Source organism: Gossypium hirsutum, chromosome A12, assembly GCF_007990345.1.
Source record: "Gossypium hirsutum isolate 1008001.06 chromosome A12, Gossypium_hirsutum_v2.1, whole genome shotgun sequence".
NCBI classification, from domain to species: Eukaryota; Viridiplantae; Streptophyta; class Magnoliopsida; order Malvales; family Malvaceae; genus Gossypium; species Gossypium hirsutum.
Window position 1 is genome coordinate 79,420,474 of NC_053435.1, and position 26,156 is coordinate 79,446,629.

Sequence of the window (26,156 nt, forward strand, 5' to 3'; positions counted from 1 at the left end):
TTTTACTTAAAGATAGAGATACTTTCCCAACCGAGCTAATTACGATAATGATAAAAGCGATACTCAAATATATGAGCAAAAGTAGATTATGATGAGTCGGAACTTATAAAGGTATGAATAAATGTTATATTTAAATTTATGTGTATAGTAAGTAAAATTTTAAGGTAAGTATTAATATTGAATTGAATTTGTATGGATATATGTGATTGATGTGGAAATAGAATTTTGGATATATGTTATATTTGAAAATTTTATTGATTGGGAATGTGATGAAATTGATATGAATATGTGATTAATTGAAATGTGTATTGATTGGAAACTGGAAAGTGAGTTGAATACCCTATTAACTGTACCGAACTGAGTCGGATATAGTTGGTATGCCATAGGATTTTGAGAAGGGATTTGGAGATGAGATTTGGATATGCTGATGTTTATATCCTTCGGATTTATCTGAAAAGGCACTTTGTGCTATTCTGGTGTGTTTTGGATGGATTATATTATTCTGGTGTGTTTGGGAGGATTATATGATACTTGTGTGTTTTGGAGGATTATACTGGTGTGTTTTGGTTGGACATTTTGGTGTGTTTGGATGGAATCCGTGTATCCGCCAAAGTCCGAGTCTTGTTAATAGGGGTAAATATGAATATTAAGTGAAATTGAAATGAGAATTGAATTCCCTATTAACTTGTCGGACTAGTCGGATATAATTGGCATGCCATAGGAACTGGAAGTGTACGGGATTTGTCGGCTATACTGATCAGGCACTTTATGTGTCGTATTTTAGGCACCTTGTGTGTCGTATCAGGCACCTCGTGTGTCGTTTCAGGCACCTCGTGTGTCGTTTTAGGCACTTATGTGTCGTATACTGATCAGGTACTACGTACCGTTTTAGGCACAATGTGCCGTACTAGTGTGTTTGGTTGGATCCGTGTATCCGTCTGAGTCTGAGTTATGTTAATAGGGTTGAGTAAATGAAATGAGAAAATAGAATGAATTTGATCGAATAAACTATTGAAAATGTGAAAAAGTGGAATTATGAAAAGAAATGTGAATTGTGAATTGAAATAGAGATATGAGATTGAAAGCTTGAACCAAAGGTTCATGAATTGATTAAAGATAATATAGATGATATATGATGCTATTTGATGAAAGACTATTGCCGAGATATGAAATTAAAGCATAATTAACACATATGACTTATATTGTTACATGTTAAATGTCTATTATTTATTATAGTATTAATAATTTGAATTATGGTAATACCACTGAGTAGAAACATGCTCAACATACGATTATATTATTATAATTCAAATTATTTATTATTATTAAGTGTTAAATCCCTATCACTCCATATGGGATTCAATTCTATTGTATTTGGAAAAAGAAGTCGATGGTGAAACTTACATGAGACTATTCTTCTGTCTCTTCTGGTTTTCCCTGTGAAATCATTTGGATATTTATTATTATTTTCGTATGAGTTATGTTCTTAGATTTCTGGTATGGTATCGTATTTTGGAGTTCTTTATCTCGGTTTTCCTATCACTCTTATTTCGTAAATTATCGATCATGATTTATCTTTAAAGTATGTTCTTTGGTTTATGATGACTATGTCTATTATGATAAGACTATCCGTGTTTGTTTGGCATGTCTACGATGTTATGTGCCCAACATGTTTGATTAAGTAAATTTTATTCAAAACTGAATAAGTGTGTGTTTATGCACACTTGGTTGAATAAGTATGATTAGTAAGTTCATATGGCTAAATTTAATGTTGTGATATGAAAATTTCATGAATGATATAGTATATTATTGCATATGAATGTCATTAAACTGTGATAGTTGTAAAATGATATTTGAATAAAAGTAAAAATTAAGTGGAACAACGGATTTGAGTACTTTCGTTCAGTGACTAAGACGAATTGACGGAAAAGACCATGGTTGGACCATGGCATCAATGTGATATGTGATCTGTGTAAGACCATAGCTGGGCTATGGCATCAGAGATATGTGATTACGTGCTTCCGTATAAGACCATATCTGGGATATGGCATCAGTGTGATATGTGATTCGTGTAAGACCATGGCTGGGCTATGGCTACGGTGTGTGATATGTGACTATGTGCAAGACCATAGTTTTACTATGGCATGATGAAAACGAAGTACTCAATTCCGAAATGGTTCCCTAAATTGATTAAGAAGGTAAGTGATAAATGGACTTAAAAGATTGAAATTGATTAATTGTTGATATTGAGCTAAACTAAGTGAATTCATTGTTTGAAATTGTAGATAGCAGAAAATATTGATAGACTATATAAGTGTATAAATTTTCTTGAAGTGAATTATGTGAAAACGATGATGTTATGTATGAATGTCAAGTCATATGTGTGTAGTTATGAGAGTTAAGTTAGAGGCTTTACGACCTCACCCCCTTACTAGAGTTGTAATTATGAGGGAATAAGTGAGATTTTGATGATATGCTCCGACACTGTATGCTACAGTCTAAAGGTTATTGGGAAGAGATGTTTGAGATTAATTCGGTTGTGATTCTGAGAAATTTTGTGGAAGTTTTTCATTAGAGTTGAAAGCAACTTTTTCTGGTAAGATTTTCGGGGACGAAAATCCCTAAAGGGGAGGAGAGTTGTAACAGCCAAATTTTTCAGTAGTGTCGGAAACAGTGATTCGAGATCACTAAATCCGACGAGTAAGTTTAGAAATTTTAACAAATAATAATTATAGGCCAAGCGTGAACTTAAAAGAATTATTTTTAATTAGTGAATTTTGCGATTTCAAAAAAGAATTAATCAGGTAAATTCGGTTGAAAATGAGGTATCGAGACCTCAGATTTATAAACCGAGCCATAAATATTTTTATAAATATTTATGGAGTGTTATTAAGTTAGTATTAAAGTTTCGTTAGAAAATTTTAACGTTTGGTTAGTCAATTAATTAAAAAGGACTAAATTGAAAACAGTGCAAAATTTATTAAATTGTTATTAAATAGTTTAAGTGATTAAAAAGGAGGGATTTAAAAGGAAATTGGACCCAAATTGTATGGCTGGACGGTTGGGCAAGAAAATCAGCAAAAAAGACAAGGAGAAACAAGGGCAAAATGGGAAATTTTGCAAATTAAACATATAAAACAAGACAAATTTGAAAAATCTAGAGATATCATCATTTTTCTTCAGCAAAAACGCCATGGGAGGTCTGAAAGCTGTTGGTTTTTCATACTTTGACATATGTGAGTTCAATTCTTACCCTTTTCTTTGAGATTTTTATGTTTTTGTCTTTTACAATTAGGTCCAAGTGTTTAATTCATTAGTTTTTGATTTTATGAACAAAATTAAAAGCTATCATTGATAAGTGTTAGCTGTTTATGATGAAATAAAATGAATTTGAAGCTTTGATTTTGTTGTTTGATGATTTTATCAAGTAATTTCAATAGAAATTGATTTTAGGACCTAATTGTGAAAAAGTTGTGAATTAAGGTTTAGTGTTAAAATTCTGATTTTCAAAGATTGTTTAATAATTTAGAATGATGGAATAAAATGTTAATTGTGAAAAATTAGCTTAATAGATGGGCTAATTGAGCAAGGACTGAATTGTATGACCTTTGAAATTTAGAGGAAAAATGATAATAAACATCTTGAACTAAAACAATATTGGACACCAGAAGTAGACTAAATTTGAAAAATCACTATAAATTGTATAAATTGAATTAGAAGATGAATAAAATATGAAATTAAATCTTATTGAGTCTAGTTTTTCATAGAAGAAACGGTGTAACCAATGGATTTGTAAATTATTAGATATAATGAATTTTGTGAGACAAGGTTAGAATGAATTCGGGTTCCCCTGTTTTGACTTTGGAAAATCACCAAAAATTGGATAAAATTAATTAGAGTCTCAAATTTATATTCTTAGAATCCTTAATGAGTCTATTTTCAATAGAAATCAATGGTAACATTATCCGAGTTTTGTACTGTGATATAATTAATTTTTAGTGAAGAGAGGTCAGAACTATTGGATAGTGAAACAGGGGAAACTTAAATGAATAAACTGTACTAATTGGATAAACCAAAAATACTTAAAATTTTATGGTGGAATTATATGTGAGTCTAGTTTTAGGGAAAATTTACGGATCTTAATTTTGAGCTCTGTAGCTCGAATTATAAATAATTGAGTGACTATGACTCGTGTGAACAGATTGATGTGAGCATTAATAAGTAAATTATGAAATCGTACTTACAAGAATGTTATATACATTAAGGATGTGGAATGGAGAGGAGGAGGAGGAAAAATATATATGAATAATTTGCATGTTTTAAGGTCATGGACTAAATTGAATAAAAGTAAAACTTTAGGGGGCAATTTTGTAAAAATGTAAAAAAATGACTAAATTGAAGGGAATAAATTGTTTTATTATCTAAATTAATAAATTGAATGACATTATCAATTTAAGATTGGGTGAAATTTGGGAAAATGGTAAATTACCAATATGCCCCTAAATCTTGGTATTTCTGCAATTTAGTCAGGTAGGTTCGGATACCCTGAATGAGCATGTAAATATGAAAATTTAAGTATTTTATCGTATTTTATATGATAGTTTGAATTGAATATATGAAAAGGATGTTACATGAAACATGAAAATGAATACTAAATAACATAAATTAATTGAAATTATTCTGAAAATTTCGGTAATATCTCGTATCCTATTCCGGTCTCAGGTACGGGTATGGGGTATTACAATTTCGTTGTTCTCTAATCACGATTACCTCATTATCCTCTCCGGTCCTCAGGACCATCCTCTTTTCAGCACAATCCAGACTTACACGATGCTTCACCAACCAGTCCATACCAGAAATTAAGTCGAACACCCCAAACGAAAGTTCCATCAGATCAGCCAAAAATATTTTCCTTTGGACTTCCAATGGAACGTCCTTGAATAGCTTACTAACTCTAATGATCTACCCCAACGGACTCACCATAGAAATCTCACTAAAAGTACTCTCATGCGAAATCCCCAAGGTCTCAGACACAGAACATGCAACATAAGAATGCTTAGAGCCTACGTCTATTAGAGCGACATAAGGTACATTAAGAATAAAAAAACATACCGTGATGACATCTAGAGTATCTCCATCCTCATGGCGACGTGCAGTATAGACAAGTGCAGGCTGTCTCACCTCAGTCGGCCCAGCACCCCTGCCAGTGCTCTCTAACCTCGACCTATACCGTTACCACCCCTAACCTGTCCTCGGCCCCTAGGTGGCTGCTGTACTCCTCTTGACGGCTGCACAGTCTCAACAACCAGAGCTTGCACCTGATTACCCCTCAGTGGATAATCCTTAACTCGATGCTCAGTCGATCCACACCTCAAACCAGCGCCAGTAGATCTCCAACACTCACCTAGATGACGTCTATTACATAGCTGACAGATCGCCACCCCAGCAGGTGCAACAGTAGGCCCAACTCTAACGAACCCGTCAGCCCTGGCCTTTTTCTTAGGCCTCATCCCAAAACCAGTAGACTCAGAATCCCTCTTAACTTTCCCTTTCTCATGGTTTTGGGGATCACAGTGCTTCACCTCCTCAACTATCTTGGCCTTCTCGACCAAGATTGAAAAATCCCGCTCCCTCTGAGGAGCTATCAGAACTCGTAGACTATCATGAAGACCATTCTCAAATCAAACACAGCGCTCCTACTCATTCGTCACCATGCCTCTTGCATAGCGGCTCAGCCTAAAAAATTCAACCTCATACTCGGGCACTGAACGGTCTCCCTAAGTGAGATTCAGAAACTCACGTTGCCTAGCGTCAGTGTAGCTAGCTCCCGCATACTTACTCTGATAGGTGGTATTAAACAAATCCCAAGTCAACCTATCAGGCTGAGTAGCCTCCTTAATGGTCAACCACCATAGGTACGCTTCATCGCGAAGTACAGACACAGCCTCCTTGAGCTTCTGCTCATCAGTAAATTCCAAATCATCCTTTATGCGCTTTGTGGCCTCCATCCAATACTTGGTCACACTCGGAGCAACTCTAGCGATTCCCTTAAATATCTCAACCCTATTCGACTAGAGTCGTTCCATAACTGACCCACGGCCTCCAGATCCAACATTAGCCTTAGTGACCCTCTCCAAAATTCGTAGCATGGCCTGGGACAGTGTGTCGTCCCTAATTGCACGGTCCTGAGACTCAGCACCAGTCTCAGTAATAGGTGACACCGGTGTCACGCTAGTGTCCAGCTTAGGGATCGTATCAGATGCGAAGGACTCAGCTTGAATCCCTCTACGGCCTTTACCTCAGCCCCCGGTACCCCGTCCCCAAGTACCACGCGTGCTCATCGCAACTATCGAATTAATATGTATTTAGAAATTTTATGCACATAAATTTACAGTTTTGATAATTATTATCAGATATTTTATGTAGAGCCATATCAGAGTTTTAGAATCAGTTATCGCGAGTAATAGGCTCACTATGGTTTCCAGTTTACACTACCTAAAGTATTTCAGTAAAGTACTACATATAGAGGGCTCACAATGCATACATAGTATTTTAGAAAGATACAGATAAATTTTAGTATAAGCATGCTTTCAAACAGTACATATCAGAGTTCCAGAGAACTCACAGGATCGACGCTGGAGACTCGATGAACCACTTATTTATCAAAAATATTTCAAATTACTTTACCACTTACTTTTCAAAACCTATTCTTTTTACTGCCCAAATCCACAGCTGAGTTTTTACAAATCTGACTCTGATACCACTAAATGTAACAACCCAAAGCCGGCCTAGACGTTGTGGCCGAATTTGGCGGCGTCATAAGAGAGTGTTATTAGAAAATCTTAGCAAGTTAAAAATCGTTCAGTTCATTGTCGTTACTTAAGTCATGAAATCTCCAAACCGATTATTAGGTGAACACATTTCATTATCGTGGAAGCTAACACATCATTAATAAATAGCTTAATAGTTTAAAATCCTGAAATAAACTTAAAAATAGTTCAAGTTCAAAGACATTTTAATCCCAAAAATAAATATTTAAAGTAAAGTAGATAAATAGAATGTTACTTAAAAATCTATAAATGTCCAATAGTGGTTACCATCGAACCTTCCGCCGCACCGATCCATCTACTGCTGAGGATTACCTGACAGACAAATAAACAAAGGGATGAGTTTTCGCAAACTCAGTGTGTACATCCCCACAAATAGCATGCATACAAACAGATAACAGAATACAGATAGTTCGGCCTTAGCCATACAGGTATCGCATGCATAACAAATAAGATATCAGAAAACATGCCTACCAACCCTGCACACCATCTCCGACCAACCCAACATACTATGTGGGGATAGAATCGACCCACCCAACCCTACACACCAAGTATGGGGATATAATCAACCCATCCAACCCTACACACCAAAAGGTACCGTAAAACAGTACATAATAGATATATGCAGTATAGCTGCTAGATAACAGGCAATCGCCTCTCAGACTTCCTTCTCTTCACAACAATCCCAACTCAATACAATGCAACATATATACCATGACATGCTTATATACAGATATTGGATCTTATCAAAATCATGGCAGAACGGATATAGGAGTCATACAGATGCTTATGCGTATAATAATATACTTTTACACACAAATCAGAAATCAATCAGGGTATGGGGTCTAAGTAACGCTTACCGCCCTCACAATTAGGTCACAGTCGACTTAGGTAACCCTTACAACCTTACAGAACATTTCAAACTAATTGGGCTCACACGCCTATGTGCTTTACCCGTGTGGATCACACGGCCTAGCCCAAAGTCCCACACACCCATGTGGCTTACCCACACGCCCGTGCGGCCTATACAACCCAATTGATCGAGCCCGTGCCTCGCACACGGCTTAGCCAGCCTTATACGCCAGTGTCTATTGCACTTGTGTGGCGCGCACACGGCCTGGCTAGTCAGTCACACGCCTGTGTCTCACGTCGCAGGCTACCACACGGGCAGACCACACGCTGATGTGGCGTCAACAGACCACTTTTTGGCTTTTGCCAAAACTCATTTTCTATGCAATCGGAGTACACATGTGATTCGTTTTCACTGCTAATCCAACAACGAGCACTCCAAAGCCTAAGATTGACGATACTGAGCCCAAATCAATCATTAAATCGACTTACATAAGAATGGAAAAATCCCAAAACTCGAGATCTACTTACCTTCGACGGAGAACGATGTTTCCTCGCTGCTAAGAATTCGATTACTGATCTACTAAACCTTGATTAATCTCTAAATAATAACCAAAATCCTTTTAAATAATCTCTAACCAAAATCTCCTAACTTAGTTTAAACGTTTCTTACCGAATCGTCGAAACCACTAGCAAATGTCACAACTAAACGGAAGAGAACGGGAAATCGAAGGAGAAGAAAAATGGAGAAGAAGAAAAAAGAAAGAAAAGAAAAGAATTTCGGCAGCAAAGGTTTGGAAGAGGAAGAAACGACAAAGAAACTATTTTGTCAACCAGAAGAAAACAAGAAAACCCTAATTCTTCCCTAAAGCCCACAACTCATAATTTTAATAAAACCCAACTCTTAATTGCAACTTGTAGCAAAAATAATCCCATCGCCGTTGCAGGGAATCGAACCCCTGACCCTAAGCGTATTCCCAAGCCACTTAACCACTAGACCAGCAGGCCCATTCTGTTAAATTTTTACCCATAATTTATTATAAGCCCATTGACCTCAAGTCAGACTTTATTCACTAATAATAAAAAAACCAAAAATAACTCGAAACACAGATTCAGACACTTCCAAGCCCAACACTTACAAAAGCCAAAACTACAAAAATTTTGGGCGTTACAGTTTTTAAAGCAACCCATAATCATGCGTTACCTACTTAAGTTCGATTCAATGTGAAATTGTGACAAGAATGAGCCTGGTGGTTCACTGGTTAAGCATATTTTTGTATTCTATCTGGTTTTTAGTTCGAGTGCCATCGTATATGTTAGGAAAATATTTTTGTTATATGTCAGACATCTGCTTGGAAGTTAATAAATTAATTTTAACGATAGTTTCTTCTTTTTTTCTTCATATTTTTATTATTTTCTTCTTTTTTTCATTTTTTCTTATTAACCGGAAGTGGTGAGGGGATACGAGATTAATGGAGGTTCTATTGTTAGTCACTGGTCAGAAGGCTGTCGGTAAGTAACTGTCAATTTGAGTATCTCCGTGAATTTTTCTTTGTTTTGTAAATTATTTGAGATGAAGGATTTTTTTATGAGTTTTGAGAATCTTTTCTAAACGAATGTGCATTTGCTTAGCAGGCAGGGCTATTAACAACAAGGAATAGCAACAAAACAATCTTTGTGATTGTTGCTGAAGTTTCGGTAAGTTTAGGATATTTGAAGGTTTCGAGTTAAAACTTTTGACGTAGGTATTAAATGAGTAATCGGGAAGTTTTTTTGATTAATTTGCTAAATTGTGTTACTGCATGTTTGTTTTAGGTTTTAAGGATCTTTAAGGTAGTTGTCACTTCGAAATCTTTCCAAGTGTGTATCAAAAACCCTAGTTTTGCAAGTTTCAGTCACAAAAAATAATGGCTGTCGATGCCACATAGCTAGGCACATAAGCGTGTGACTAGGCCGTATGAGCCACACGGGCGTGTGGCAGGCCATGTGATTGGCTGTGTAACTCATTGTTTGTAAATTTAAGGCCACACGGGCGTGTGTCTAGGCCGTGTGTGGCCATCTTGGTGCAAGGTTCACACAGGCAACATACACAGGCATGTGTCTGGGCCGTGTAACTCACTGTTGTTGATTGAGACCACAAGGCTAGGGACACAAGCATGTGCCCAGGCCGTGTAACTCACTTTTGAGGTATAAAAGCCACACGGGCAAGAACATAGGTGTGTACCCATGCCGTTTGAATCACACAGGCAAGGACACAGGCGTGTGTCTAGACTGTATAACTCATTGTTATTGCTTAAAAACCACATGGCTAGGGTATACGGGTATTTGACCCTGCCGTGTGACTGATAATTGGGCCAAAAACTGTCTTTTGAGACCGAAAATGTTACTTAACCTTGATATTAGATTCCTCAATGGAAGAGTAATCGAAATTGATTATATGAGAACTGTTTGATACATTGGGACTGATTCGTAAGTAACAATATTATATGTGCACTGTGATATCTACTCTGTTTTGGAACTATCTTAGTTAATTGTATAATGTATTAGAATGTCTGAACATATGATACGGGTAATTATAATCTACATTAGCATGTGGTGGGAGGTTGCGAGAAGAAATGGGAGTTTGTACTGAAATCGTGGCTATGCCACAATGAGTATTACTCGTATTTTGGAGCTTGTCGCATATTAATCTAGCAACTAAGCTGTGTTTCTGTGAAAGTGTCAGTGAACACTCTAAAGGTGTGCAAGGATGGATGGGCATTAAATATCCATAGTAGTGTATTGGGATGGCTGAAGATGGTGTGTACCGTACGAAAATAGGAATATTGCATCTGAATCGAATCTAAACTATACCTGAATTGGAATTGTGTATATGTACATATATGCACCACCTTTGCTCTAAATCTGAATTGAACATGCTTCTATGTCAAACCGAATATCTAAATTGGAATTTCTTTATAAGTAACCATTGTTGAATTACATTCCTTTTTCGCACTGAGTTCATAACTCACCCATTTATTGATTGGATTTTAGGTGGTACCTAGTCTTGATCGGTTCAGTGTTACGGAAGCTTGGTCAAACTTCTATCTTTCCTTTTAAGCATTATTATTAGGGATCTATGTTTTATGATATTATGGAATTTATGAAGGTTATATGTATTAAATTATGGTTGTGATGAATATTACGTGATGAATAGTTCAATTTGACTGTGCTATGCTAGTATGAATTTTAATACGGGTGATGTAACTCTCCAACTTGGTCTGGAGATCTAGGCCGGGTTTAGGGTGTTACACCCATTCACCATGTAGGAACCGATGAATCCAATAGTTGGTGTAGTCCTCCACTAGAAAATACACTATCAATTGGCTAATTACCTCCCATTTTGTTAGCAGTGGCAAACTCGTATGAATCCCAACCCACTGCCCAATCAACATTAAAAAACCTTTCAATAATCAACATGTTGGAACTATGGATCCCTCTCTATTAAGTGTCAGATTCTATTTTACTTTCTCTTTTAAAAAATAGGTAACTTAGTCCCTGTACATTAAATCAATGAGCACATTGATCTTTTTTGTAAAAAAATTTAGTCATTTCTACTGTTGAAAACTGGTATGGCTAACAAAATAATCGAATAGTGACACGTGATGTGCCATGTGTACCTCATGCTAACATATAAGGACCAATTGTTAGCAGTAGAATTGAAGGACCAATTTAATTTTTAATCTAACGTATAGGGATTAGTTTGCTCATTTTTTTGAATAAAGGAGAAAAAATGCAACCTAACTCTTAGTACAAACGCATCCATAATAATTTTACCTAGGAGTGATTGAAATAAAACTTAAATATGTTGTGTTCTCGATACGAACTAATTAAATTAGGTTTAAAGTTTCTTGTTATTAAAAGTTAGATTTTGGAAGAATGTCAAGATTGATTTCAATGACAAGACTTGGGTTTTAAGTCAGTTAGTATTGAGTTTAGAATTCTAACCATGTATATGTGGAATTTGTAACACTTGTTTCGATTAAAACAATCATTACTAGTATTATTAAATGGAGTGTATGGTGAATCCATCGGCAACTCTCATCATTCTATCCAATTTCTTTTTAAATTTTTTGAATTTTTATGATAATTTGTTTCTATTTTATTGGGTTTTTTATTTTTATTTTTACCAATTTTTGATTTTGGGTTTTTGAACTTCATTCCGAAAAATTTTCTTTTATGGCTTTCGGCATTATTTTATAAAGTTTTTAAATTATTTTTTCATAAATATTTCTTAAAAAATATAGTAAATATAGTTTTTTAAGTAAATAAGTATAAGTAAGTTATGTTTTAGTCTTTCAATTATTTTAAAGTTTCATTTAAGTCTTTAAAGTTTCATTTAAGTTATTAAATTGTTTAATTTTTTTTTTTAGTCACCGGACGGTTACTAATATAAATTTTTCTTCAACCCTGAGAAGCTATGCACTATACGTACCTCTAAAACAGGGAAAGAAACAATAATGAGAGGGGCAACCACAAAGATAAACTGATGAAGAACATCTTTGTAACATTTAAACAACTCCGGGAACGATCTCTTCACTCTCGGTTGAAGCTTGAATCTATCGACGGCGTAGAACCAATACAACTCCACTAATGCCCAGGGCAACGGTACCAAAGAAAACACCAAAAACACAAATAAACAATTATGTGTATACAATATGTAATCGGATTTATGAGCCAAATAACTAAACCATAATCTCTTTGCCACCGTTAAGCTCCTCTTTAATGCTAATTCCACCCCTTCAAGGTTGTCATACGACAACATCTCCTCTTTTTTGGATAACTTGGATGGTCTGTAATATTGAATAAGGGTTTTTTTCTTTGCGTGGAGGATACTCTTGTATTGGTTAATATGGATTTTAAAAGACAATTTTTGGATTTACTTTTAAAATCAGATAAAATTTGAATTTAGAAATCTATGATGCATGAGGAAGGTTTTAAAACCTTCACGACATCTTAAAATTGATATTTTGTTAATTACGCATTGCTTGAAAATTTTGAAAATTATAAATCTAAATTTAATAGTTCATCATGATCCCATGAAATTTTGAGTATACGTGCAAATTTTGAAGCTCAAAAATATATTTGCATTCACTGAAATTAAAAAACAACATTTCAACATTAAGAATAATGAATGAGATTCTACCCAGTGATTTTAGCATTGACCACATTAATTTTCTTAATGTTGATATGTTGCCTTATGCATATAAAAGAATATTTTAAAATTGATTACATAAACACAAAATTTTATAAACATGTATGATAAGATAGGTCAGGAATAAATGAATGTAAATTTATAACCAAAATTAACCTTTTCAAATTAAAATCTAAGTGAGAATCAAAATTTATTTTGTTCTAGATTAAAATAAATTTAGATAGAATTCAGACATAATAAAGCTTAAATCTAAATAAAATATGAACAAAAAACTCACATATTATGTAACACCCTAAAATCCGTAGAGTTAGAATTAATAAGAACATTAAGAAATGAGCCTCAGTCTTGATGATTAACATCTTAAGATATTCTTTAGAGAACTAATGCTCAAATCCTATTCTTCTTATTTTGTTCTATTTTTCTTTTAGCAACTAAGGAACAAACTCAATCTAGTATATATATTAAATATGGTAGAAATAGGCTAAGAATTGGTAGCAACCCTTTTTTCTCACCCCTTAGGTTCAAGTCACACCAAATCCATTTTCATTTTCTTTCATTTTTTGGCAAAAAGGGTATTTTACCCTTCAGCTCCTCAAAATTTTGAACCTTAAGTATTTAATCCCTATTCCTGTAATGACCCGAATTTTACCGTTACCAAAAAAATATATTTTCGGGTCTCCGTTTCTGAAAAATGGATTCGTAAATATTTATTAAAAATATTTACGAAGTAAAATGAGTGGTTAATTAGAGTTTAATTAAGTGAATTTAATTTAATTAAGAGTAATTAAGTAAAAGGACCAAATTGAATAAAGTGTGAAAGTTGAATTATAGATTAAAAGAAAATAAAAAGGACTAAAAGGGCAATTATACAAAAAGTATAAATTGAGGCGGTTTATCGGGAAGAAAATCTAAGATTTTTTTATGTTTAGTATATTATTATATTATTATATAATAAAGATACTTTATGTTTTAATTATATTATATTATATTATATTATATTATATTATATTATATATATAAACTAAAGAAGAAAATGAAAGGAAATAGAAACAGAATGAAACGAAACAGAGAGCACGGGAGAAAAAGAAAGAAAGAAGGGGAGAAAAGGGAAAATTAAGGTTTGAAGCTTTAAGCTTTAATAGGTAAGTCAATCAAGCCCTTTTTACTTAATTTTGATGTTTTAGAAGTTTTAGAACAAAGTTTTGATGAAATTAAGTTGATATTTTGATAGTTATTAGATTTCTAGATATTGTCCATGTTAAATAAAATGATGAATTAAGGGCTAAATTGATAGAAATTAAAGTTAAAAATGATACAAGGATTGAATTGTAAAGTGAATCATAAGTTTTATGCTTTGAGGACTAAATTGAAAGAATTTCGAAATTATGGTTTTATGATGAAAAATAGATAATTATGTCTAAGTTTGGTTAAAAATTGAGTAGAAATAAAGTATGAATTAAGATAGAAAAGTAAGTGAATTTAGTTAGAATTAAATTGAAATTAAAGTAAATCAATATTTTGTACTAAGACTATTTTGGACAGCAGCAGTAGTCTAAGTTTGAAAAATCACAAAAAACTGTAGAAATTGAATTAGAGGATGAATAAAATATGGAATTAAATATGATTGAGTCTAGTTTCTTATAGAAGAAACGATATAAGCAATTGAATTGTAAATTATGAGATATAATGAATTTTGTGAGACAAGGTCAGAATGAATTCGGGTTCCCCTGTTCTGACTTTGGAAAATCACCAAAAATTGAATAAAAATAATTAGAGGCTTAAAGTTATATGTTTAGAATCCCTAATGAGTCTATTTTCAGGAGAAATCAACGGGAATATTATCCGAGTTCTGTACTGTGAGATAATTAATTTTTAGTGAAGAAGGGACGAAACTGTCAGACAGCAGAATAGGGGTGAATTTAAAGAATAAACTGTACTTAATGGCTAAACCAAAAATTCTGAAAATTTTATTGTAAGAAGATTGGTGAGTCTAGTTTCAGGAAAAATTAGCAGATCTTAATTTAGAATTCTTTAACTCAAGATATGAATTAGTAATGTATTAATGATTATGAATTGTATTAATTTCGTAGTCAATGTGGTACCGGAAATCTCGGCTAAGAAAGGACAAGACAAAGTCAACGGGAGTTAGCTCGAAAATTACGGTTTGTATTTCTATAATCCGAACTTAGTTATTATTTTTTATATTTATATGCATATGGCAATTGTTAGTGTTAGAATTATGATGTTTTACAATTGGAATGGATTGATTTTGGTATGCGATGAATTTATTGAATTTATATTGATTGAATTATATAATATATATGATTTATGTAGAAATTTGAATATTGAATGAATATTATATTGAAAAATATATTGATTGGAAATATGAGGAAATTGATATGAATATATGAGATTGTGATATTTGAATATTTGATATTGAAAAGTGAATTGAATTGTATTGAATTATGAATTAATGTGAATAATTGAAATATATTGTTGAATTGAATGAAATTGTATGAATTGTGAAAATGGGTGAATATATGTGATTATCAGAATGGTATACTAATGAAAGAATTATTAAATTGAGAAAGTGAATGAAATACCCTATTAACTAGTCGGGCTGAGTCGGATATAATTGGCATGCCATAGGATCTGGAAGTGTACGGGATTTGCCAGCTTTATCGATCAGGCACTTTATGTGTCGTATTTCAGGCACCTCGTGTGTCGTATCAGGCACCTCGTGTGTCATTTTAGGCACTTTATGTGTCGTATACTGATCAGGTACTCTGTACCGTTTTAGGCACAATATGCCGTACTGGTGTGTTTGGGTTGGAATTCGTGTATCCGCCAAAGTCCGGGTTTGTTAATAGGGGTAAATAAGTGAAAGATAAATCAAATAAATTTGATTGATCAAGCTATTGAAATGAAACGAGAAATTGAATTGAGAATTGAAAATTTAGATATGAAATTGAAAATATGAACCAAAGGTTCATGAAATGATTGGAGTTCAAATTGATGATATATGATGCCACTTGATGAATTGAAATGTGATTTGAGATATATGAATCGTATGTATATACTGAAAGCTATCAGGGATAGTAAGTTGATATGATATAAATGAAATTGACTGTTATTGAAATGAATTAAAATGGAATATGATTGATAAGTGTATAGTTGAATATAGTTTAATGATATTGAATTGTGAGTAAATTAAGGAAAGCTATACCGAGTAGTAAGTGAAAGAATGGAGTAAATAATAATGGATTTAGTTAAGAATTGAACAATTATGTTATTATGTTTATTATATGATTTGTATAAAATTTATATGGTAAGTAGTTGAAATTTATCTATGAATAAATAATTGAATAATTGTAATTGTTATTATGATCTTAAGTATTTGTTATATTATTAATTGTTCGGATTATAGAAATACCACTGAGTATACCATACTCAGCGTACGGTTTGTTTCTGTGCGCAGGTTAAGTAAAGATAGTACGTTGAATCAGCATCCCAAGACGATCCCGAATTCATTAAGGCAAAGTATGTTGAGTATTGATAATGGCATGTATTCAGGATGTTTAATGAGAGTCATTTAGGTTGTAAAAGTATTGATGAAATGAGTAAATTATGGTTGGTAACGATATGTAGTATGAATTTTGAAATTTACTAAAAATTCGTAGTGATTCTAAATTAGTCCCGAATTGAATTTACTGTTCATATTGGACCGCAAGGGCCCATTAAAGGGACGACATCTTAAAACTAGGATGTGTGTGAATATTTATTTTAATTAATGACCGAAATTGGACTGTACTGACTGGTAATGCATCGTAACCCTGTTCCGGTAACGGTATAGGGTTAGGGGACGTTACAAATTAGTGGTATCAGAGCTATTCAGGTTTAGCCGATTCTCGGACTAAATCGAGCACGGAATTGAGTCTAGAGGTACATGCCATAATTGAGTCGAAATTGAGTCGAAATCGGATGCTGATATATTTGTTTGGTACTGTTTTATAGTGAAAATGTTAGAGGAAAATATCGATGGTATTGATTATGAAATGTGTACTGGAGACGAATAGTCTCGTGAATTAGATGAAAACTGAATCAACAACACTGGGTATAAACTCAATGGGTAATTAATTACTGAATAATGACTGATGAAATAATATAAAAAGAAATGATAAATAATTATTTAGAATTATAACTGACGTTCTTCAGTAAGTAGAAGAAATTGTATCTGCTACAGTATCTATCCCTCCTGTTTCTTACTCGGTTCCCGAAGTGCTTCAAGGTATAGAGCTTGTCTGAACGGGTAAGTTATTTGCTGTTAATGATCTGTACATGTATATACATAGTGTGGATGAATTGAGAATTACAGTTGAGAATGATCTTGAAAGAACTGAAATCTGGTTAGAGAATATTATCGGAATTGTAAATGAATTATTCTGTTCACCGATTAAATGTTAGAAGGGTATGATATTTCTGTTAAAAGATTTAGGTTATCAGTGGTAGAAAAATTGATTATGTTGTGATTAAGAAAGGGTTATTTGGAAATTTTCTGAGATGAGTTATGAAAGAAATATATATATATCAGTCAGAGATTTCTTGATCAGAAACATACAGAATTCTTGAAGCTTAAACAGGATCATATAACTGCAACTGTGTATGAAGGGAATTTGTTTGATTAAATAAATATATCAGAGGGTATATTCCGATAGAAACTGTATGATACAAATGGTTTGAAGATGGTTTAAATGAAGACAGAAGCTGAAGAATATAGAATAAGGAATGGAATATGTGTTAGACATGATTCTCCTGATTATTATCTTAGTGATTGCTTGAAGAAAATTGAAAAAAACATTATTCAGAGTTCAAGACCGAGTAATGTAGTTAACAGAGGTAGGTTACCCTGTAATATCAGAAATACGAGTGAAAGCCGAAGTGTGACAAATGACTTTACTGTAAAATCTAGAGAATGAACATCAGCCAGGGTATATGTTAATTGTATATGAGAAGATTTATCTCTACTGATGTCATTACAGGTACTTTCTTCTTAATCGACACAAATATGATTATTTTAAATTGATCTTGGTTTGACTATTCCTATGATTACATAAGTTCAGTATCTATTAAAGATTTGTCTGTTGAGTTTGCTGAAATTTTTGGATTGAAGCATTAAATTTTTTAGATTAGTATTTATGGGCTGATAAGATCTGCAGGAACTGTTTGATAATGATACTACTGTTTTCTAATCGATTTGATGTTCTTACTGTTTGATATAATCTCAATAATGGAATGGTTAATTCTGCATGATATGGTGGTAAATTATAAGCAGAAGTATAATATGTTGCAAGATCAAGATGATGAAATGTTTTGTTGAATCAGAGAAGATTGAGCTACTTGTCTATTGTGATATTGAACATGCCAACACAGATATATGCCGGAAAGGGGTCATGGTATTTACCTTGTTTATGTATTGAATATTAAAATATTTAAGTTAAGGTTCAAATCAATGGCAATAGTGCAAAAGAATTCTAATGTGTTTCCAGAAGAGTTGCCCAAACTACTGTTGATTGAAGAAGTTGAATGTGCTATAGATTTTGTAACTGAAATGATAGTGAAAAATATATTTGAAATCAGAGGTTTTCTAAAACTAGTCGGTTATTACAGAAAGATATGGAATTGGAATGATCTGATAGACGTTAGCAAGGTTCCGATTAGTTGAAAGCTCAGTTAACTGAACCACTAGTTCTGGTTCAGTCTGAAATCCGATAAAGAAACTTGTGATTTACAGGATAGCAGTGTTTTGATGCAAAAAAAGTGAAGTAATGGTTTATGTTACGAAATGTTAGAATCACATGGGAAGAATTATTTGATACCTGATTCGGAAGTGGTAGTTATTGTTCTTGCATTAAAAGATCAAGATATGATAATTAATTATCATCCGAAAAAGACAAATGAATGTATGTATATTAAAATTGAAAGCTTTGTTTTGTGTTATGAGCTATGAACATCTGATTGTTATCATTTGAAGATGGATCAATTTTGGTAGAGATAAAAAAAATTAAATCGACTTCTTTACAGCAGATCTGCGAAGCTCAGAATGTAGCAATGAGTTATCGGTTAAATGGATATAGTATACAGATGATTTCTGATTAAACATTTCAGATTGGATATGATGGTTGTTTGCTATTTAGAGATAAAAGCTGAACAGAGGGATTCAGAACTTATACAGGAGAATTTGCATGAAATTATAGTAGTACTATGTCTATGCATTCTGGAAGAATAAGATGTATAGTGATTTGAGACAGATGTATTGAAGACTGGGAAAAGAAAAGTAATACTTTGAATTTGCATATAAATGTTTATATTAGGTACAGATATCTTCAGAACTGTTACAACCAGTGGTGATATCAAAATGGAAATGGGATATAATTTCTATGAGTTTGAATTGGAATTATCTCTATTTTTGAAAAAGAATATGTGGAGCTGTTTGATTCGTGAAATTGAAGAAAAGTGCAAGTAATTCAAAACAGACTGAAAGCAACTTTTGATAGACAGAAATTGTATGTAGATTTAAAATGTCGGGATTTCGAGCATTCTGCCAGTAATGTGGTATTTCTTAAAGTTTCACATCGGAAGAAAACTTTGAGATTGAGATGAAAAAGAGAAATTGAATTCTCGTTCTGTTGGGCCATGTAAAATTTCGAAAAAAAAAGTCAGACTGGTAATATATTATTGGGTTTTACTTCCAAAATTACAAGAAATTTATGGGGATTATCAGGATTTGGTAATATATATTGTGGACTGCTATATATATATATCGGTTGCATATCCAAGAATGTTACATGGACTACCAAGCCTCGTTTGAACCTTAGAAATTTGTAGGATACAAATGACATGTCATTAGGGTTTACATTATTTGGGTGTTGGTCTTGAATGTCCTACCGATGGCTGAGGTTTGACATGTGTTGCAGATACTCCACAACTCGTGTGAGCAGCATCGTATAGTTACGTTCTAACCTACAGCTCGTATGAACAGACCCATTTTTACAATTTGTGTGAGTATACATGTACAAGAATTGATGGATTACAGTTATATGATTTAGCACACTATATGTGAGCTATCCCAGGTATCCAATGGTATTCTCAATGGTTCAATGGGAACTATTTGGATTTGAACGGTAAGAGAACGATATGAATTATAACATGTACATATGTGAACATCCTTGATATGATGATACATGAAAATTAGATAGGTTGAGATGAGTTATAAACTCATGAGATACATGTTGTGGCTAAATGGCTATTTATGTTAATGTGCCTATGATTTATATCTTGTATGCTAAAATGTTTGGTGTGGATGCTTAAGCTTTGGCCAAGCTCTGATTGGATTATGCCATGTTAAATTTACTTATTATGTGATAAAATGGTAAGTTGAGTTTTACATTATATGAACTTACTAAGCATTTATGCTTACTCTGTATTATTTTTCCCTATTTTATAGTGAATCAGAAGCTCGTTCAAGTTGAAAGCTTTTCGGAGTTATATCACACTATCCATCGGTTAAATTGGTAGATTTTAGTGTTTCTAAGTTTTGGTTATAATGGCATGTATAGGTGTTCTTGTTTGATGATTTAACCATTTGTTTTGACTTGAGTTTATGGCAGTTTGGGTAATGAAATGGTACTAATTTTTGTATGTATATATTTGACCATAAAATGGTTGATATCTTCGCTTATGATGCTTGAATGATTGAAGATGGAATGGAAGTTAAAAATGTATGTTATAAATGGTCTTATGATATGTTTGAATGTGGTGAATTGGCATAATTGTTATGGATGACATGTATGGCTATTAGTGTTAAATGTTAAATAGCATAAATTTAGTTATAAGTTAGTTGAACATTTGGCCAAATTGTGCATATGATTATACATGTTTAATTGTTTTGATTGAGGTGCGTTTTGAGCATATTGGTTGTATGTATATGTACCTTATTTGAATAGCTTATTATGGCATGATTTGGTGCACTATGGAGTGCTTGATTATATGTGGAAAATTGGTTGTAGGTGGATGCATGTTTGGGTGAGAAAAATGGCTTGGAAATGGCCTATTTTTCATCCATACGGTCAGAGACACGAGCGTGTGTCTAAGCCGTGTGTGACACAAGACCAGGCGACACGGTCGTGTGTCCCCTGTAGCTTACAAGGGGTTGCAAGTCAGGCTATTACACAGCTTAGTACACGGTTTGGCACATGGGCGTGTGAGGCTATTTCGAAGGGTACAGGGCCTGGCACACGAGCGTATGCCTTGGCTGTGTGACCCAAGTTAGTGAGTCACACGGGCACGGACACTGACACTGACACGGGCTGGGATACAGCCGTGTGTCCCTACTTTGAATTTCCACGCGGCCGGAGACACGGGTTTGTCTTTCAGCCGTGTGAGTCACACGGCCATGTAACCCCTGTAGTTTGAAAATTTTCATCTTTTTATGAAATATTGTATATGTTTTCGATTTAGTCCCGACATGTTTCTAATGTGTTCTTAAGGCCTCGAGGGCTCGTATAAGAGACAATATGTATGTCTTTGTTTGGTTTTGCTATGATTGATGATGTGATGTTAAATGTTTAAAATATTTGATTATTTTGAATTATAAATTCCGGTAATACTTCGTAACTCTATTCCGGTGACAATATATTTATTTTTGGGTCTAATAACCAAATACATACATACATATATATATATATATATATATATATTTGAGATTCTTCAGTGGAGATCACTCCAAGTGCTTCTTCACTTGCTCCTTAAGCTACCTTAAGCTACAAAAAGAAAAAGTAAATTTTAGAAAAAAAATGTTTAAAGAATCAAGATAAATTAAAATTTTTTGGAGATATTAAAAATTATGTTAAAGAAGACTTAAATTAGATTATTATTTTTTAGAGGATTGTTAAAATTTTTATATAGTTAAAATTTTAACACAATATTGTATTTTTAAGAAAACTGATATAAAATTGCACTATTCACTAATATTTAAAGAGGATAATACTTTTACTTAATTAAAAATACCTTTATTAACGGCTTGTTTGTGGCGACGATAACCTTGCAATACATTATTACAAATTAAAAAAAGAAAAATAAAATAGATATAGAATCTAAATGTTTAAAGAAATTTCTTCTTCTTCTTTTTTTTTACATTTTTTTCGGTCATCTAATGTTGTTTATTGGGTAGTTTAATAGTTCATCTTACCTTGTGTGTTCCATATAGATAATCACAATATGTAAAAATAGATGCAAAATTGCTTTGTTATTGTCTCCCAACAAAATGATGAAAATCATGGTACTCTGGTCCTTCATAAAATGGTATCAATTTGGTGGGACTCCAAGGAAAATTATACCTACATAAAATCAAAAGATATCCATGACTAAACTTTAAAATATTATAATTGAATCTTTAAAGTATCATTATTATACCAATCACTTCACTCATACTAGTCATCAATTTAGGCATTAAATGCTCGTTTGAATATGACACTGAGCATATTTAAAACACATGGATCAAATTGTAAACACGTGTGTACCTATCACATGGAATTTGAGCTATCCAAACAGTTAGTGGCAAAGCAAAGCCTTGATCCCCTTGCTTAAAAGGGAAAATGTCTCTTCAACTTCTCCCAACATATAAATCATTCAAATTAAGTCTTCTAGCTCTTGAATAAATGGAGAATTTACATTTTTTGACCTTTCAGAAAAATATTGATAATATAATTTAAGCATTTTAACATTTTGTTTAACCTTGGTCGCTCAAAAAATTATAAAGTTTTATCTTGACCCCCTAAATAAAATTCCAGACTGCACTGCTACATGCAGTATGGACAAATGTGTTTACAAATTTATCCATATGATCTACATCAGATTTAAGCTAACGTTAACACCTAAATTGGTAGCTAGATTAACAAAAAGACCAGATAGAAACAAAGACAAAATTTAAAATCTAAGCTCTGGTCAACTTATATTTAACACCTAAATTGATGCAATAGTGATTTTTTAGGATTCAATTCGAATGTTTCAAAATTTGAAAACCATTTTAAAATCAAAACTACAAATTGAGGATGTTGGGTGGAATTAGACAGAAGAGCAAAGTTAGTTACTCGCTGTGGATCTCGATGGCTTCAACTTGGCGTAGATATGACCATAGCCATAATGTGGTCATATGGCATGGAACCATGGCTGGACCAAGGAATGTTGGGATCCCCAAAATTAAGATTTCAGCCCAATGGGCATAAGGTGCTGCAAACCCTATTGGGGTATTACATTCATGGTGCATGTAATGAATTTTCTCGTAGCCCCATTCACCATGTAGGAACCGATGAATCCAATAGTTGGTGTTGTCCTCCACCAGATAATACACTATCAATTGGTTAATTACCTCCCATTTTGTTGGCAGTGGGAAGCCCGTACGAATCCCAACCCACTGCCCCATCAACATTAAAAAACCTTTCAATAATCAACATGTTGGAATTATGGATCCCTTTCTATTAAGTGTCGGATTGCATTTTACGTTCTCTATTAAAAAAATAGGTAATTTAATTCCTATACATTAAATCAATGAACAAATCGATCTTTTTTATAAAAATATTTAGTCATTTTTACTATTGAAAACTGGTATGGCTAACAAAATAATCGAATAGTGACATGTGATGTGCCATGTGTATCTCATGCTAATATATAGGAATTAATTTTAACAATAGAACTGAAGAACCAATTTAATTTTTGATCTAACATATAGGGATTAGTTTGCTCATTTTTTTGAATAAAGGAGACAAAATGTAATCTAACTCTTAATATAAATGCTTCCATAATAATTTTACCTAAGAGTGATTGAAATCAAACTTAAATATATTGTGTTCTCTATAAGAACTAATTAGATTAGGTTTAAAGTTTTTTGTTACTAAAAGTTCTATTTAGATGAGTGTCAAGATTGATTTTAATGACAAGAATTAGGTTTTAAATCAGTTAGTATTGAGTTCAGAATTCTAACCATGTATATGTGGAATTTGTAACACTTGTTTCGATTAAAACAATCATTACTAGTATTATTAAATGGAGTGTATGGTGAATCCATTGGTAACACTCGTCATTTTATTCGGTTTCTTTTTAAATTTTTTGAACTGTACATGATAATTTGCTTCTATTTTGTTTGGTTTTTTATTGTTTTTTTTACCCAATTTTTGATGTTGGGTTTTTGAACTTCATTTCGACAAATTTTCTTTTATGGCTTTCGTCATTATTTTATAAAGTTTTTAAATCATTTTTTCATAAATATTTTTTAAAAAACATAAAATTTTAAGTATATAAATATAAATATAAATTTATGTTTTTATCTTTAAATTATTTTAAAATTTTTATTTAAATTATTAAATTATTTTAAAATTTTTGTTTAAGTCATAAGATGGTTACTAATATAAATTTTTCCTTAACCTTAAAAAGCTATGAATTGTCCGTACATCTAAAACAGGGAAAGAAACAGTGATGAGAGGGACAACCATAAAGATAAAATGATAAAGAACATCTTTATAGCATTTAAACAACTCCCGGAAGGATTTCTTCACTCTCGGTTGAAGCTTGAATCTATCGGCAGCGTTGGACCAATACAACTCCACCAATGCCTAAGGCAATGGAACCAAAAAAAAAAAACCAAAAACACAAATAAACAATTATATGTGTACAATATGTAATCGGATTTATCAGCCGAATAACTAAACTATAATCTCTCTACCACCGTTAAGTTCCTCCCTAAAGGCCATTCTGCCCCTCAAAGGAGCATCTCCTCTCTTTTGGATAACTTGGATGGTTTGTAATATTGAATAAGGGTTTTTTTTTCCTTTGCGTGGAGGATACTCTTATATCGGTCAATAATTTAATAAATTGAAGTAAATTTTGATCATTTAATTTTGGCCTAATTTATGAATTATATGATAGGGTGTAAGGTGTTAAATTTGATGCCCAACTGTACCACATTTGTGACTTAAATTAAAAGGAGAACTTACACATTATCTCATTTTCATCATTATTGTCTAACATAAAGTAAGACACCATATTATATTTAATATTTAATATTAAAATTATACAAATAAAAAGCTAAAATAATAATTGATAAATTAAACTCTTTTAATTTTAAATTTATTTATGCTTTTATTTGATTTAAAAATTAATTTCTTTAATTATTGTAAAAATTTAAACATACATGCAATCTATGTTACAATTTAGATGTACTTCATTATTGATATAGATTTTTTAAAAATTTTTATGAATATTTTACAGAGTAGAAATAGATTGCCACATAAACTGTTACGTCGGTTACGTTAAAATTATAATAGTTTAATAAATTTATTTGTAAAAAAATAGTTTAACTAAAATTTAAAAGTTGAAAGCAAAAATTATCTAAAAAATATAATAATTTTATTTTGTTGACAAATTTGATTTATATAAAAATAATATTAGTTATTTATATTTTTATTAAGTGGGAAACGTAGGACGTGTTGGACGTATTTGTGTATAAGGAACCGAATTAAAAGAGCTTTAAGTTCTTAACCAAGTGAGGCAATAATCTTGAAGGAATTAGGAGATTTCTTATTGGGCTTGGACTCTATCTTGCTATTTTAAAGGATGATAAGCTTTACAGATTTAGATTTACTTCAAGTGGTAGATTGATTTACTGATCAGATTTAATTGAATTTGTTGAAGGTTGTTAACTTATCCTATTTTGACTTGGGATAAATTTATACAAGTCTGTTTATAGGCTACCATCTCTAACAATAAGGGTGTGCTTTTGGAGTGTTCTTTTGTTGTGTATTTTACTATCTTGTACTTAGTATTTTGGCATTTTACTATCTTATACTCAGTATTGTGACACCCTTTTCTTTGGCATTCTTGGGAGAGTTATATTGATTGTAAAGTAAGACTTTTTGGAGAGTGATTGTAACAATTTGGGAAAACTTTGAGGTTGTAGTTATCTTCTAGTGTGAGGATAGATTGTGCTTAAATCAAGAGTTGTACTGAGTTAATTGTTGAATAAAATTATTCTCTAAACTAGACTTCGCATAAGTAGGATTGTTAAATACGAACTGCGTTAACAAATTTATTCCATTGATATTCTTACTTTCTTTTCTATCTTGTTATATTGCCTTATCCCATCTCTTGTTTTAATTATTGTTCGAACAACCAACAAAACAATAACTTAGAATAACTCCAAACAAAAGGTAATTTCAACTTGCATCTATATCTTA

General features: G+C 32.5%; 1 protein-coding gene and 1 pseudogene across 1 annotated transcript in view; both read right to left on the bottom strand.

Annotated features, from left to right (window-relative positions):
* LOC107919482 (methylsterol monooxygenase 1-2-like) overlaps positions 1-12,480 on the bottom strand; it is a 45,897-nt gene extending 33,417 nt beyond the window's left edge. The window contains exons 1-2 of the mRNA XM_016848939.1: positions 12,151-12,480; positions 10,977-11,095 (exon numbers count right to left, since the gene is read on the bottom strand). Of these exons, the coding sequence (XP_016704428.1) occupies positions 10,977-11,095; positions 12,151-12,480 (449 nt within the window). The remainder of the gene's footprint in view (positions 1-10,976; positions 11,096-12,150) is intronic.
* A 6,040-nt stretch (positions 12,481-18,520) lies between these two features.
* On the bottom strand, positions 18,521-24,966 carry LOC121211411 (methylsterol monooxygenase 1-1-like; annotated as a pseudogene).
* Between the last annotated feature and the right edge of the window lie 1,190 nt (positions 24,967-26,156).